The sequence below is a fragment of the Drosophila elegans genome, unplaced genomic scaffold (assembly GCF_018152505.1).
Source record: "Drosophila elegans isolate 14027-0461.03 unplaced genomic scaffold, ASM1815250v1 contig_149, whole genome shotgun sequence".
NCBI lineage: Eukaryota > Metazoa > Arthropoda > Insecta > Diptera > Drosophilidae > Drosophila > Drosophila elegans.
The window spans coordinates 6,321,063-6,338,482 of NW_024545513.1; the positions used below are offsets into that span (position 1 = coordinate 6,321,063).

The following is a 17,420-nucleotide window of genomic DNA, read 5'->3' on the forward strand; positions in this document are numbered from 1 at the left end:
TGTACCCATCGCCAGCTCATTCCAAACTGCAGCATATTTGCGGGTTTAATGCACTGCCTGCACCTCATCCTTCTGCGTTGGCTGCAGTTTGATTGAAGCCAGCAAATTAAAATCCCCAGCCAGGTGCCCCGAGAGCCCAGAACTCGGAAAACAGAACCCAGAACCGAGATCCCTATTCCGAACTTGAACCCCAATCCAATTCACTCGGGTTGGTGGCATTCCAAATGCAATTCTCACGATTTGGCAGCCATTTGTGTACCTCGGGCCTCATCATCTCCTTGTAAGCTGCTCATTTGGCCATCGCCAACAAGCCGGCACAGATGCTCTGGCCCGATCAAATTAACCATTTAAATAAAACATTTGTTTTGATTTGCTTTGCTTTGGTTTGCCAGGGAGGCAAACTGGCAAACCGGCAAACTGGCAAACATGCTGGCTGACAGGCGGTCAGAAGAAATTCCGGGCAATTCAAGTTCAGAAGGGCCTCGAGATCAGCGCCAGATTTAACCGGTATACAAAGAGGCATTTATTATATACCTCTACCTATATGTGTGTATTTCCCTCCGATTTGTCACGCAATGATGTGCGAAATGCCTTGCACGCACCAATTGATTTTTAAAGTAATAATAAGGGAAGGTTAGTCAAAGCTCTTTAAATTCCTTGGCAGGTCTATAAAAGCTGGAATTTTAAACAATTTTTCTGTCTCTTAAATAATTTGTTAACCATTATTGCAGGTAAAAATTTTTGAAGATATATTTTCTAAAAAAAAATTGACTCATAAAACGTATTTTGGTAGTCGACTAACAACTCAGCTTAAGAAATGCAAGAAAAGGCTCCTTACAGAGAATGTTAAACTTGTTTTATGCAACAAATTGTTTGAAATTAATTGATTAAAGGAAACATACTTTAAATTGTAATGCTTAAGAAAACAATTTCATAAAGTATTTCAAAAGCCAAAACAATGCTAAAGAAATACAAAAATTAAATACTTGTGATTGTGCTGGAAATATAATTTATGCCTGCAAATTGGTGTGGAAATAAAAATGAATATTTTTAATTACTTTGCCATATGCAGAGAAATGGGTGATATATTCAAAAGGAGGGGGGCATAACAAATTGTGTGTTTAAATCGCGATTATGAGATGTTCATAAAATTTGCTTTTGCGGACATTAAAATGTGTATAAATTGCATGGAAATGGAATTCATTAAGCGCAAGAACGGCGACAAGTGGTGATGATGACAGCCATCAGGAAGCTTCGGGTCCAGAGGGGCTGCTTATCCCCAACCGATTGCCAAATTATCATTTATTAATTATGGTTTAATTTGTGTGGGAAGCGGCAGATCAAACAATTTCACGATTCACGGAATAAGTAAATGAATGCGAAACAAAAAATGAAGCAACACAGACGCACCGCGTCAACAACAAATAATAAATTTAAGAAGAAGTCGCATTAAAATGCAAATCAATGCCAATAAAACACAACTCATTAAAAGCGCAACTAGGCGGTTAACAACCCGATACGAGTCGATTCGATCCAAGGCGTCCAAATAAAACCTATTTGAATTCAATTTTAACCAAATCGAGTTGAACATGAGCCACCGCCGGCAAAAATGGCTAAAACCAAATCGCCCACTTGAATTAATACTTTCGGAGTTCTAATGATTTCGAGGTGAAATAAAATAGGTTAGATTCCTATATTGATTAGTGGAAAATATATACCACTTATCAAATATTACTTAAATCATTAACTAGTATATATTGCAAAGATATGTGTATAAAGCGTATAATTTAAAATAAAATCATTAAGGCTGAAAAAAATCAGTAACTTACTTCTGTCTTTTAATTGATAAACATCCTTGTTGTTAATTTATTTGTTAACCCTTACCAATTTGTTTTTGTTAGCCTGCCAAAGTCAACATCCTTAAGCACTGCCATAAAAGTGTATTAACAGGTGCGACTATACCCTTTTTAGCATGAGTTTCTTGTCGCCTTTGCAATTGTCATTTGCAGGGTAATTTACAACTATAAAATACAAAAGCCGCACATGCATAAATCAACTTGGTCGCAATAAAGTATAAATTAAGGCTAAAAATAATGGAAAGCCGCAAAAGCAGACATTCGACTGCCAAAAGCTGAAACAACAGAAGAAGTAACATCAAAAACAATGGAGGCAAAAAAATTAAAATTAAATTATTTAATTTATGAATGACATAAAGTTTAATTTGAATGTTATGTCTGTCGCTCGAAAACCGAAACAGACACGTGACCAAAATGTTGTATTATTGGTTAGTTGTGCGTATTGTACATCTATACATATAACTTCTTCTGAGTCAGTCTCTCGGTGGGCGGTGGTTGATGGGCGTGGCAGATGCGGGAATTGGGAATTTCTGCCACACACAAATTGTGTGTGTGGTTTATTGGGATTGTTAGCTGTCCGCGGAATCGCTGTTAATTCGCAATTAAAATGCGCAACATGTCGACAACGGACCAAATGTCATTCTCTGACATTTTCCACAGTCCATCGTCGAAATCGTGGCCTATCAATAATACCGGCGAGACATCAAAAGGCCATCTCATGATCGACAGACGAGACCCTCGAGAAGTTGGCAGCTCTGACAGATATTCCGCATACCGAAAATCGCTATATAAAGACTATTCAATAACCAATAACTGGACACTAGGTGAATAATTGAAGTATTGGGCAGAACTATATATCGCTGAGGTTGAAGAAAATTAATATATTAAGGAAGTTCATTGGCAGTAACAAAAATGTTATAATAATGGATGAAGAGGAGGAATTGAAATGTAAAATTATACATAATTATTTTAAGGTATGACGGGTTTTAATTAGGTAATGGTTTTAAATCATAATATTAATTTTAGCATATTAATTTTAACATAATATTAATTTTAACACAATGTAAGCCCAAAATTGCCCTGTAATAACGATTTAATAACCAATAACTGCACACTAAGTATATAATTTTACTATTTGAAAGAACTACTAACTGGAGGGTTTTAATTAAGTGAAAAATAGAGGGTAAATTATTTTCCAGATAATCGGTATAATAATGCTGGATTTATGTTAAGTTACCGTGAACTATAATCATAACTAATATTTTAACCTTTGCTTTGTTAAGTAAGCCAGTGTCTTAAATAATAACACTAGTTATTAAACACTTTTAACAGGTTTATACTTACCTACCATTTAGTGACTCCATGCCCCGAAATTTCAATAATACTCGTTATTTTCATTGAAAAACTTACGTTTTATTGACTAAACTCACAATAAGAAGGCAAAACATAGAATAAATAATTTAGGACCGACGGGGAAATATTCCCGCATTGGCTGTCTCAGTTTCATTGGACTTACGACTAATTTAGCTAATTTTGCACTGCGCTTTGCTATTAGCAATGGGCCAAAAAAATCTAAAAAAAAAAATCGTATATATCTAGATGGTAACTTTTGTGCGTTATGCGACGATGACGATCTAAATGGGTAACACTAGGTATGCTCTAATTATAGGAAACTCTGTAAGCGGCGTATACTTTTCGAAAGCACCTAAACTTAAGTTACGATCTAGCGAAATATCAAATAGTATTTGGGTTACAATTTCACTGCTCTCTCTCTCTCTCTCTTTCTCCCACTGTTTTCTTCGATAATCCCCCCCTGCATATTGCCTTTGTTTTTAGCTTACAAAAAAAAATCGGTAAAAAACAAAAAGGCGAATAAAAAAATAGAAAACCCTGCGGGTTTCATCCCACCCCCCAAAAATCAGCTGCCAAAGATCCAAAGGGTCTATGTGTCTATATGTCTATATGCCATACAGCAGAGGGGGTGCTCTACAGCTCCTCCAGGCATCGGACATTGGTCAACATAATCCGGGTTAGCCGCCACACTTGCTTGGCCGCGTTCTCCAGGGCGCCCGGCGACTTGCCCTTGAACAGGTCCATGTTGGGCAGGAAGTAGTGCGGACAGCGGCGGCACTGCAGGCAGGATATCAGCTGCAGGAAGATCCCGTTGATGCGGTCCGCGATGCAGTTCTCCTCCCACTCCATCTCGCGCGGATGCTTCTCGCACTCGTAGAGCAGCAGGGTCTTCAGGTGGTACGAGGTCACCGGGTTGCCGGGCAGGTCCAGGTGCCGATCGCGCAGGGTCTTCAGGATGCTCAGGCACCGGCGTCGACTAGCTCCTGGAATTGCGATGAAAAATTTCAAGGTGTGATTAGAATATTGGGATTATATTTATCATAATATCCTTCTTAAACTTAGCAAGTTGTTTATAATTATATTTATGATAACATCCTTCAAAGGCTTTACAAGTTATTAATTTTATTTTCGTTCAAAAAAGATTTACTTGACCTATAAATATGTAAGTTTGCAAAAAGGCAAAGAAATTATAGAAAACTTTTAAACTTTTGACTCATGGAAAATTGACAGGTATTATTTGAAAATATGGCATCAATGGAAAGTTTTGGGGATATATTTATGAACCTTTTATTTTTACTTATATCCTTTTAAAACATTGCAAGCTATATAGAAAATAACAAGTTTTGATGCAACAAGTAATACTAGTCTTTTAAAAGTTTAAATATTAAGGAATGCAAATGCAAATAAAGCTAAAGAACAAAGAAGAAATAAGAAATAAATAATAGAAAACTTCTTAGCTTCTAGCTCTTGGAGCTAAGATTTGAGATTGAGATAAGAAATACGACTTAGATGAAGAGCTTTATAATAATATTATTTTTTCAACTTGGCAAGGTTTGCAAAAATACCTAGTTGTTTATATTTAATTAGTTTTTGATCCAGAAATGCTGCTTGTGTTTCTTAAAAGTTAATGTTGATTGGGTAGGCCTTGCTGGATTTCTAGTAACTTTTTGTAGTTCTACAGATTGATTTTGACTCAATGCATCATTCTGTCCACGCGATGCTATCGATACAATTGAGGCGAAATGATTTTGACAGAGCTATAGTCCGTTCGTTCTTTGTCAGATAAGCACTAACTGATCGATGGGTTTGGTCATTAGAACTCATTCTATCTCAAGTACATCAGTCTATTTGTTTCGCTAAGTGTTTTGCCTACTTCAGAAAGCTTTTGGTATTCAAAACTGACTCATGTTTTTTCGACTGGTATCAAATGAAAGCATTTAAAGCTTAAGGATATGTAAGATTTTGGAACAAATGACTCTTGTTAAAGATAATGGTTTTATTTATGGGGGTATCAACGTAATCCGGTCAGTGATTGGAATGTTGACTATTTTTAGAACTGTCCCGCAATTAAATAACACTTAAGATAAAGAAACGAGTTATCTAATTGTGCAGATCCCAGAAAGTAAAAGCTAAGTTTTTATTAGCTAAAATGAAATTAAGAAGATGATCTCATAAAAACTTTTGAACTCTCTAGGTGGGTAACATTATACATTCAATACATATTTTTAAATATGCTAGAACATAATAAACACCTATTTTTAAGGCAGTCCAACCAATAAAGTAGCCCCTCGACTTTGAATGGTCAACCATACTATATATTTAGTGTACTTATGTTTTGGTTAATTTTTTTTGTGTAGATTGTGTAGCTTAATTGAAATTAAAACGTTTATCTATTATGTATAATTGGGCTTTCTAAGTGGGTATTACATTTAATATATATTTTTTAACATAAATAATACCCATTTTTAAGGCAGTCCTACCTATAAACCTCTTCCTGTTTAGGGCCCTCGACTTTGATTGATCAACCATACTATATGTTTAGTGTACTTATGTTTTGGTTTCAATTTCTGCTTGGAGAGACGGACGTACAGGTATATAGTCCGCCCGATTCCAAATTTATTATGGCCGTTGGTGCGTTGGAGCACATAAATCATGGCTACGTTGGCACCATGTCAGCCGGGCTAATCTCGGCTCCGGTCCGATAATCACGTTTACGTCTACGTCTACGATTTTTTCCCGCTCCGGTTTGCGCTTCACATTGCGGCTAATCAATATTGAACGATATTGCCACAATATTGGCACTCGGACTCATACAGCCGCACATGGGGGGGCGAAAATCGGGTGAAAATCGATCGTACGAAATCGGGGCTCTCGAAGTGCCTCGGAAATCGAGTCCATGTCAAGTGGACGTTAATTTGGAGCTGCAAGTGACACTGCTAATTATAGTACTGATATGCCTTGGCCAAAAAATCAAAAAAAGAAAAGAAAAATACAAAACGAGGCAAGGAAAGTTGGTCAGAGTCTGGGTTTCGGTTTTGGTATCGGTTCTGTTTCGGTTCGGAGCATTAAATTAAATGACAAACACGCGGGGGAACCAGCCGGATCAATATCGATCAGAGATCGTTGTCAGGGGCCTTAGAATTGATTTCGAATTGGGTTTCAGTTTCAGTTTTGATTTTTGGTTTTCCTTCTTTTTTGTTTTTTTTTGGCTTGATTTTCGTTTTTGTTTTGCTTCGACGACTCTTAGCTTTTTGCTCCCCCAAAAACCCAATCTTTTTACCTCTTTCTTTACTTTTTTTTCATTTTTTTTTTGGTTTTTTTTCCCGTGTGTCATCTCATGCCTGGCCCGCTGTTGTTTTATTTATTTGTTGACTTTATCTAATCGCCGAGATTTAAAATATTTATAAAATCGTTTAGAAATTTATTTATGGCCCAGCCATTGGCATTGTTCATATGGAAACCCGTTTCCCCTAGCTCTGTGCTCTGAACTCTCTGGTCTGTAGTCTCTGGTCTGTAGTTTCTGTGGTCTGTAGTCCGGCCAACTAACCGTCTAACTGCCTTGGGACTGCGACTACCGAGACTGCGCTTATCTCTCGGGGATCAGCAGATTTGTGTGCGTTGTCGCGCTGCGACCAAAAAAAAAAAAAAAAAAATGAAAAAAATAATGAAAATGAAAATATATACAGAAGAACTAAGAAACTGGGAAACTTAAGACTCCAACTCCTCGGCTTTTTATACCGACTGCCCCCTTCGATCGAACATCAGATTTATGATCGTAGCCAACCGGGCGACGCTGGCCCGTATCTCATATCATATCTGGGCCCGATAATCGGATGTCTCGTTGGGCAGTCGTCGTCGACTCAACGAGTGGCTGAGCAGCGCCCCACTAATCGCCGGGCATCGGCATCTTATCGCCCTGCCTAATTGAATCTGCGGTGCAATTCTCCACCAACTATGCAGATTCGGCGTGACATCGCCGCGAGGTATTATGAGGTGTGCGTGACGATCTTGTTTGGGATCCACATCGATTTCACATCAAATTGCCAAATACAAAGATTTTTAAGCTGAGGTTAAGTGATCTTAAATGAGCCAATTTATTTCAACCAAACAATTTGATGTAAAGTTTCCCAGGGGATATATTGAAAATAATTTTCAAAATCATTTATAAAATCAAATGATTTGTGTACGTCGAAAATACATTACATTTTTTATAAGCCTCTGCCACAAGTGATTTAACAAAATATTCCTTAGAAGCATCTAACAAATCGTGAACAAAGCTTAACCTATTGTTAAATCAGATATATAAAAAAAATTGATTGATTACAACCTCAAAAGTGTATTGCTCGAAACAAATTCATTTTAAAATTTTCTTTAATTACAATAAATTTGATATTTAATCTAAATTAAATGATTTGATAGTATAGTTTCTCGTCAATCTATGATCAAGTTTGCCCCACTGTTTTCTGTATATAATTTGTTACTGTTTTCTTTTATAAGTTTAACTTTGCCCTTCAAATATCTAGAAATATCGTGTAATGCAGATTAATATATGTCTCAATTTCAAAAGTTTCTGTTGGTGAACAGAAATAAGTAAGAGCTTGTTAAGATAAATCCATTCAATGTGTTCCCTGAAATCTATAGCCCAAAATGGAAGTTCCCCCACTCCTTTCTTTTCGATCTAGCTGAACGATCTCCAAATTTATACGGTGTACCCCCGTCTGACGGTTAATTTACAACCAATTACGGGCGTATCAAGACGAAGTCGCTGATTTGATGGGAATAAATCAATTCAGTTTAAGTGTGTCACTGATTACTGATTGGGGGGCACTGGAGGCACTAAGAAAACATGCCCGAAATACGGTAGCCACTCACTCTGCACTGAGAAAAATTGTTTTTTGATAGTTTTCCCTTTGGAAATCGAGTTGCTAAACCAATGCCAACATTTTCTAAGTTCAATAACTTTACGTTCTTAGTGAAAAATATCCTTATATATGTTGGTTTCACTGTTAATATTGTTAAGGTTCTTATAGTTCGGTTTAAAACACATAAGCTTCAAAAACGTCTAAAACTTAAAGTCTTTTTATATAAAATTGTAAAGGTACTTTTAAAAATTGCTCAAAGTAAGATTATACCTTCATTTCTTACATATAAAGACAGTAATTGACATTTGGGCTATAAACATAAACATAATGAAATCAAAATCACCTTTGGTAAAAGATTGTTCATATTTCTAAATTTTTTTTAGTAAAACTATTTAGAAAGAAATAGTAAAACTATATAGAAAGAGCTCTGGTGATCCTTAAAAAGTTAGCGGGGCTAAAAAAAATGTTATAAATCGGAGGCTATTATTTCTGAACCCCTATTAAACTACTATATTGTTTGTAGTACTCTCAATTGTAAATACATAATGCCTGTATATCTTATTATGTATCCTTTACAGGCATTATAAAAAGATTACATTCAATCAACTGTAGCACCCATAAACGATATGGGTGTTAAATATTATACTCATAATAAAATATTATATAAATAGCTCTAATCAAAGTCTCAAATAACTATTGGGCCAGTTTTATGTGCTGCAGCCCTATGAATGTGCAATGTATTCGATTCCCGACGGCAACTCACCTTGCAGCAGCCGGTTCTCGGCGTCGGTGAAGCTGAGCACCCAGGCGTCGCCCTCCATGGCGGAGTTCTTGCCCTGGAGAGCGATGCACTCCTTGGAGAGCATGTCGAAGCCCTCGGTCTTGACCTCGGCCACGATGTTGGGATGCGGCCAGGGGATGCCCGGCAGCGGCCAGTGGGAGGCGGACCGGGGCCATAGGCCGGCGCACTTGAAGGCGGGCGTGATCTGGACGATGATGCGCTCCCGGATGCGCAGTTTCACCTCCGTGGTGTCGGCGATCATCTTGACGATGTCGCGGTAGGCGCACTTATCGCACGCCTGCGCCACCAGCGTTTGGAATCGCGATCGGATTTTCCGGGCGGACAAATACCCGCTGGCCGTGATGAACTCCACCCACAGGGACATGGACCGCTTCCGGCCATCGCTCAGCTTAAGCACAGCACATCCTGGCAGGGTGCCGTCGTCCACAAAGTTGAGCACTCCCATTTGATTGAGATAGATGATGATCTCGAACTCCGTGGGCGATATGACCTCCAGACCCTCGAACCGTCCGTTGTAGTCGTTCAGCGAGGAGATGAAGCGCGGCTCCTGCACCTCCACCTCCTTGAGCACGTCCTGGACGATGCGGCACACCTCCTGGATCTGCTTGTGGATCTGCGCCTTGCGCACCTGGACGCGGTCCGCACAGTACTTGTTCATCTGGTAGACCATCTTGGACTGCGCCGCAATCATGTCCGACGGCACCAGCATTCTCTGTGCGGCGGCTTGAATTTTCTTTTTCTTCTTTTGGTTTGGCGCCCAAAGTCTTTAGTCTCTGTAGTTGGAACTACTCGTGGGTTCACTCATTACCTAGGAGGCACACATGTAAGTCAGTCACACACAAAAAACAACAAGTAATAAACGGCACAGCGACGGGGCTTGGGTTCTTTAAATTTGGATTCTTATTTTGTTGATTCTTCAAATTTGTATTTCTTAAATATTGGATTCTTTTGTTTTGATTCCTAACAAGCGATTCTTGTATTCAGGTTCTTCGATTCTTTATTTTTCTTAAACGGCACAGCGACGGTTCTTTCTGATTCTTAGATTTTGGACTCTTCAATTCTCCAATTCTCCGCTCTCTCTTTCTCCCGCGTCTTCTCGCGCCGTCAACTCAACATTGACTGATTTCGAATGGCGTTCGCACCGCAAGAAAAGTCCCGCTGCCGATGCCTCTGCCAGCTTCGCTGCCGCTGCCGACGTCGCTGCCCGGATGGGCTCCACTTTTCAAGTGCGAACGAGATAGTCGTATGCTACTCCCGAGAGAGTGTGCGCCTCCTCTCTCTCTCTCTTATTCTACCCAACATGGCTCTTTTGAACTATAATTACAAAAACAAACAGAAACAGAAACGCAAAGTAACACGAGGAAACACTGCAAATCTTTGTCTATAGTTTATTTTATAGTTTATATCCCCGTAGATAAGCCCGGCTTTTGAGCCACCCTTCGTTTTGGCTCCTCCCCTTTGGCACTCTCTCGCTCACTCACACTTGCGCATAGAGGCATTACCTCTCACACAGATACTCACCCATACAGTTTCCATTCTCTCTTTTGTTTGTTTGTTTTTGGCTATTGGGGTTGTTGTTGCTTCTCTGTGGTGGGTGGAAACGGTGGACTGAATGAGTTATTGGGGTTTTGTGGGGGTTTTCTGGACGGGGGGAATGAATACAGGAAAAGTCAAATATCCCAGCCTGTCCAGGCGGTATAAATAAACCTAAGACTTGGGATTAGAAATATTGATTTGTTTACTTAGTTAGCGTGTAACCCAAAATGGTGACCTTTTTTGTGCGGAATAATAAATTTGGTCTACTTTTACAATATGAATATATATATAAATGAGAATGAAAATTATATTGGCTTGGGGTCAAAAAATCGCAAGCTGGGTCAAAAATAGTAATATCGTTGAATGTCATACCTTCTGATACTCAGTTTATTCAGTTCTAAGATCAGGCATTAAAATAAAATAAAATACAAAAAAAAATTTTTTTACCGTTTTCAAAATTTTTAAAAGGGGTAACATCATTAAAATTGCAAAAAATCGACCATAAATTAAATACAAATTTTATAATGCAGATTAACTTTAAAACAAATACCAAGCCTTGCGAAAGTAATTGGCTTTAGAAATTCCGATTTAGGTCCCCTTTTAGCAAAAGAATTTTTTTAAAAAAAGCCACAAAAATAAAATCTACCCAGAATTACGAACAAAAAAATTTAAAAGGCATTCCGCTTTAAAATTTTACTTAAATTGTTCATTTTATGGACTGTATAAGTCCAGTTTTGGGTCACATTACTTTTACTTAAATTGTTCATTTTATGGACTGTATAAGTTCAGTTTTGGGTCACATTATAGCCAAGCTATTGATACTGGTAAGTTTACCAAACTCTGTCTAGCAAACACTTTTTTCATTTGTTTAAATTTCATCTTTGAGTGCATAAGCTCATAGCAAAGAAATTCTAAGTAATAAATTGTCCTGGAAACGTCGTATAGGAAATGATACCTTATTTGCCGCCCAAAGAAGTATCTATTCATCTCCCTCCCCCAACTGTCGCCGTCTCGCTCTCGTCTACACGCCATTGAATTCCTTACCGAATTAATGCATATCTAATGTGATTAATGAGCGCTTAACACGAGCTCGCCGGACTCCATACCACTGCCACTGCCACTTCCACTTCTACTTCTACATCCACTGCCATTGCCACAGCTACTCGAGTCCACTCCAGCATTTTTGCGGTTCATGGTGGGGTCACCACTTACCCCGCGAGATGGTGATGCAGATGGAGATGGAGATGGAGATGGAGATGACCTGTCCACTCGAACATTAAGTTGCACTTTAAAGAGCGGCGGACAAATTATTATGTATAATTCAATTTGAACTGTGTGCCGGAACGTGCATTAAGATAATGCTAATTAACACCTCGGGGTTGGACTATACCATCCCTATACCTATACATATACCTATTCCCTATACCTATACTATATATCCACAGATGCTTTTCCCATCTTTATTCTTCGCTTAACGATAAGCAGAGAATGAAGATGGAGCCTGTTGGAATGGAAATGGAAATGAGGCGACCTGATAGGAGGGTCTGAAAAATGCGTTGGGAATCATTTTAATGGCCGCGTAAATGTGGAAAATTATCAAAGGAACACGAGCTTAATTGCGGCCATTATCGCTTTTATGGCATATAAATTGGAAATGAATTATGCAACAGCCGCAGGAGCGCTCGACTCGAGATCTTCATTAGTGGCCAAGGTCAAATCGAGTGGTCGAGCAAAAGGTCCCCCGATATCGGCCATCTATAGCATCGATGTGCAGGATTTATGCTTGTCATGCAATGGGCGATCGATCGCCGATAGTTTTTGATCCGTATTCGGATCCTGATTCCAATCCAATCCAATCCGGTAGTCGCGTCTTTAATTAAATTGTGTATGTTGGGCGAGTGTGTCGTCGATTCTCGGGGCTCCGAAAAAACGACTTCATCGGGCGGCTCCGTTTTTATCAGCTGCACGAGATCTCCACCTTCAATCCCTTTCTGCATCTGCACGGAGAAAAAATGTTGCAAGACTTCTGGTTATAAGCATTTTAGTGGAAGTTTTTGCATATCTATTTTTGGTTTTTCCCTGGCAATTTTTTATTTAGTTAATTTTATTTAATGTTGCATAGGCTTAAACTATAGGTTAGGTTATATATATCTAGTTATATATTTTAAATATTCATTTTCTAAATATGATGTTTTCAAGATTATTATATATAATTTTGTTTGGATTCTCCCCATTTTAATGTTAATATAAATGTTTTAGTATAGCTTAGACATTGTTTTTCTCTGTGGTATCACATACGCTTTGTGGTTCTGCGCCAAATGAGCAAATGGCGGAAAATTAAGGAGAAACAGGAGGAAAAGGAGCAACAGCATCGGAAACCGAAAAACAGAAACAGAAGCGACAACTGCAGCACAGAGATTGCAATCGCTGGCAGGAACATCCCTTCCCTCGCGATCTCCTCCTGCTTTTTCCCTGCAATTCCCTTGCTGGGAAACGATGTCCAGCAGCTGCTGTTGCTACACGACGCCTCTGACCCCCTTCTGCCAATCCCTCCCCTTCCCTGCCCCCTGTTCGACTCAACCCCTTCCTTTTCCCCTACCGTTAACCCCTTTTGTGGCGCTTTCGCACGGGCGACACTTTGACGGGGACATGTTCATTTATCCGGCGATTCGGTGCAGCAGATAGAAGGACCAGATATGGTCAAGTCGGAACATACCTACCTACCGGGGAAATTGGACAGCTAAAACACCAATCCTTATTTTGTATATGCCTTTAAACCACAAGCTTAATTTTAGCTCAAAACTCGATTCAAATAGGCGTTATTGATCCTTTTTTCGATTCTAAATTATTTTGTGTATCATTAATTACGGTTTTATTTTATTTCTGATCCTCAACACCATTTAAATACAGGCTTCTGTTTTTGAAGAATATAAAAAATTGGTAATATTGTAAAACCAAGTTTTCTCAAATTATTTTTTTTTTCAAACACACATAAAGAACTCAAAATATAAAATTGATTTCAATAAAAATACTATTCAATACTATCTATTTAAATGTTGTTCCTTAATTTTTAGTTAAGTTGTAAGAAAATTATATACTTCATTAAAAAAGAAAGAAATTGATAAAATGTCAACTATATTAACCAATCAAGCCCAATCATTTTAATATCTGTATCAATCACTTATTGAAACGAATCTGTTACATAATATCCCCGATATCAAATAAAAGATTTCAGGCCGATAGTTTTCCAATATTCATTCCTAGAAGCCACCCACGAAAGTAGATTGGATTACCTTAGTTTTCAACGAGTGTGTCATCGGGTTACCTCAATGTAACCCTTTGCCTCCGACCAGTGACATTTCCCGGAACTCGTGGCTCCACAATGAATGAAGAAGGGATGGCTGGGATGCCCATATAACTGGGCTTAATTAGGCCAAACAAAGATGCACCTTGCCACGATCGCTCATCGATCATTTTCCGATTGAGCTGGCCGGAGCTCTGATAATCCCGATATAACCTTTTATTTTTATTTTTCTTTTCTTTTCTATACTCTTCTCTTCTGTGTTCTCCATTGTTGTCTTGTTTCTTCTCTGAATGCTTGAGCCTTTCTTATTGTGCACTCGAGTTTGTCATTCGATATGATGGGCCCGTTGACAGGCGTTTTTTGATGAAGACAACCGCTGGCGCTTGTCCGGCGGTATGTGGCTTATATGCTCCCGGTTCCCTTTGGATAACCCTTTTTGGAATTGAATCGGTTGGAAATCGGTGGCATGTGCAAAGGTCAGCTGGCTGCAAAGAGGGCAATGGCATTCCGCGGTTAACATTTACCTGGCACTAGCCCTCGCCCTCGCCATCGCCAGTTGGCCCCTTCAACTGGCCCCCGGGAATCCCCTCGTAACCCCTGAGCTCTTACCAACTGACTCTTGGCTTGTTGGCCAAGTGGCGCCTGCATCCCGTCGTGCGTCGTCTGCATATGCGGAATATGCGTGAGCGTCGCCACGAAATGAGACTGGAGAACAAGCTCAAGACCCCCTATTCCCCCCCGCTCCCCTTGCCCCTCCCCGCAATTCAAATCTTAACCTTCCATACTGTACACACACATACACATATATAGACCCCTCTCTACCCACCATTAAAATCAGCGACATGCGGTTAAATATGCTTAAGTTTTTCCGCGGACAACTTGAAATTAAGTAGATGCCAAGATGCAAAGAGGGGGGTGCGAGGGTGCGAGGGTACGAGGCAAGATCATGCAAATTGTTAGCCAACAACCCCCTTCCCGATACTCCCCTCCGATCTTGCCCCCCTTTAAGACAGGTCCCATGTAGTTGGCTCGATTTATATTTTGTTTGGTCAGAGGAAATATCAACGCGTTTGCGTAAATGCTGGCTTAATCCATTCATTATGGCCATTAGGCTTTGTACGGCCTGATGGGTTTCGCTTTTTCCCCTCCTTTCGAGTTTCAGACCCCCGATAATTGCAGAGCAATTGATTAATCCCAACTCTGGTGCCTTGTCAACGGGCTGTAATCTTCTCCTTTTTATTCTTCTGCCAGAGCCACTGACACGTTCCCCAAAGTTAAAAAAAAAACACACACACACAGTTTGGTGGGGGCTATGTTGCGGAGATACTCCAGTAATTGGGTAGTAGCAGTGGTAATTGCATGGGCCACAACCTGGCTAAAGAGGAAGTACCTAATGCCAGGGAGTGCTCATCAAATGGGATGATTAGTGTATATCGGTGATTTCCGTTTGTAATCGAGCCTGTTGAAATTGTGGATTTCTATCGATAAGCAATATATGCCTAAGTGGGATTTATTTTTATCGATAGCCATTTTAAATAAAAGTGAAAATGAAAAAATTGCTGACTTTGTGATCGATAAGCAATGTCGATAGCCAATTTAAGTATATGATTAAATACATAAAGGAAAATACTTTCATAGACAGTACAAAAATTTAAATCAATAAATATTAAAAATAAATTAATACAAACATAAATTTGATTGATCTGTTTCCTTAATATAATTTATATTTCTTGTTTTAAAATTACCAATAAAAGTTCACGCTTACTATCCCGATTTCCCATTAAGGATATCAAGTTGATTAAAAGTTAGCATATTACATATTGTAAAGTGAAGTGATCCCCCATTTGATCAGCTTGCCAGCCATGTGGCACAGCAGGATCTCTTTCGGAATGGTCAAATGGATATCTTCCCACAGCATTCGGTTTCGAAAACGAGACGGGAATGAGATCATTTAGCGATCGTTCTCATTTAAATTATAACCAAAAACACATGCAGCGCTGACCGTCAGTCGGGGATCTGAAGTCTGGATTCTGAATTCTGAAATCTAGAGTTTAGAGTCTGGAGTCTGGAGTCCGGGAAGAGGAGTCGAACTGGTTGCGATTTACTATATGTGTATAGTGGGCAACTCGCAACTCGCAATGCGGCCTGTCTTATCGCTCGCCTTCATTTAAATTATGGCAACGAATTTCGAGTGGCAGTCGTTCTCCTTTTTTTTTTTTGTTTGTTCGCTTTTCTTTAATTTTGTATTTAATGCAATTCCTGCAGATCGCGCAACATGCGCTGATGAGCCATTAGGCCATTAGTCGCCTCTAAACGAGCCACCATCGGGTATCCAGAATTCGGAATTCAGAATTCAGCATCCAGAATGCAGAAGAATCTGCAGGGAAAAAGCGAAGACAGCGAGACATTGGAAGATAAGGGAACTGAAGCTGGCGCCCATAAACATGAAATTGCTATTATGGCCCAGAAACGGGCTACCAAGGGCCACTTTGCATTATCGGAACTGGAACTGAAACTGAAACCGAAACTGGAAATGGATCCTCAGTTAAAAACCATCCATCAGCAGTCTCCTTAGCCAACTGCCCCCTCGATCGCTCCTCCTCGTGGTGGCATTTCCCATTGTAAAGTTGACAAATTTATGGCGCAAACACGTCGCAATCCCAGTTGGCTCGTATTGTACAAGTGTTTATTTTGATGGCCATCACAGCCAGTCGCTAATTAGGATGTCCCCCCCCTTCTGGTATATAACTTGGTGGCTCTGGAGTTATCTGGTATCTGGAATCTGGTATCTGGTATCCGAAGGCATCTGTGGCATCATTAAAATCAAAATCATGCAAACGTTTAACTGCGCCACAAAAGTTGTCGCAACAAACCCACGACGAGACGACGAGATCTGGGCAGGATCGTTAAAACGAGGCAGTTACAAGGCAGTTGGCCATTTCGAGCTGCCCAAATCCCAAATCCCGCCATAAACTCGACAAACTGATGAGGCTGCAAGGCGAGGAACTCGATCTCAAACTGTAGTCTTGTCTCTGATGGTTCACAATTTGTAATTGAATGCATGTAAATTGATTTCATCTACCAGCGGTCATAATTTCCCCAGTTTTATGTCCTCTATCTCGTTTTGGAGAGCGACTATCCCTCGTTTTGGCGGACAGTGGACATCGGACAGCGGACATTGGACAAATGGCAGTTGGAACTTTATAAATTTGCCGAGGCGGCTAAGTGATGCACATGTGCTTAATATTATCGACAAGTACACTTTAGGCCATTAGCAGGCCATTTAGCTGCTGTCCGTTGTCCTTTTGTCCGTTTTCTGTCCGTTTTTTGTCCGTTTGTCTGGACGAACTCCTCGCGTTCCACTGAACGTCAAGTCGATTGTGATAATTCAGTGAGAGCTGATCACACTGCTATCTTGAATTATGTCAGTTTTGTAATTTTATGCGAATCTCGTTAATTGCACATAAACTTGCAGACTATACCCCTCTCTCACTCTTTCGTTCAATTTTTCTTCGTGGCACGCACGCAACGAAAGACTTAGGCAACGAACTCGATCGGCAGCTGCGTATAAAAGAGGTTGGGGATCCAACAAAAAAAAGGGGGCACGGCACACAGAACACACATGCTAATGAGAACTCGCAAATCCAAATTGAAATAAATGAAGTGAAACGCAACACGAAATGGCTATTTTCCCAAAGGAAATCCAC

General features: G+C 39.7%; 1 protein-coding gene across 1 annotated transcript; it reads right to left on the reverse strand.

Annotated features, from left to right (window-relative positions):
* Window positions 1-3,247: 3,247 nt before the first annotated feature.
* LOC108141358 (protein mab-21) lies at window positions 3,248-9,987 on the reverse strand. The gene is made up of 2 exons (XM_017264683.2): window positions 8,835-9,987; window positions 3,248-4,192 (listed from the first exon to the last, which is right to left on the reverse strand). Exons 1-2 carry the CDS (start codon window positions 9,580-9,582, stop codon window positions 3,843-3,845), a joined length of 1,098 nt encoding a protein of 365 aa, XP_017120172.1. The 5' UTR covers window positions 9,583-9,987; the 3' UTR covers window positions 3,248-3,842.
* Window positions 9,988-17,420: the final 7,433 nt, after the last annotated feature.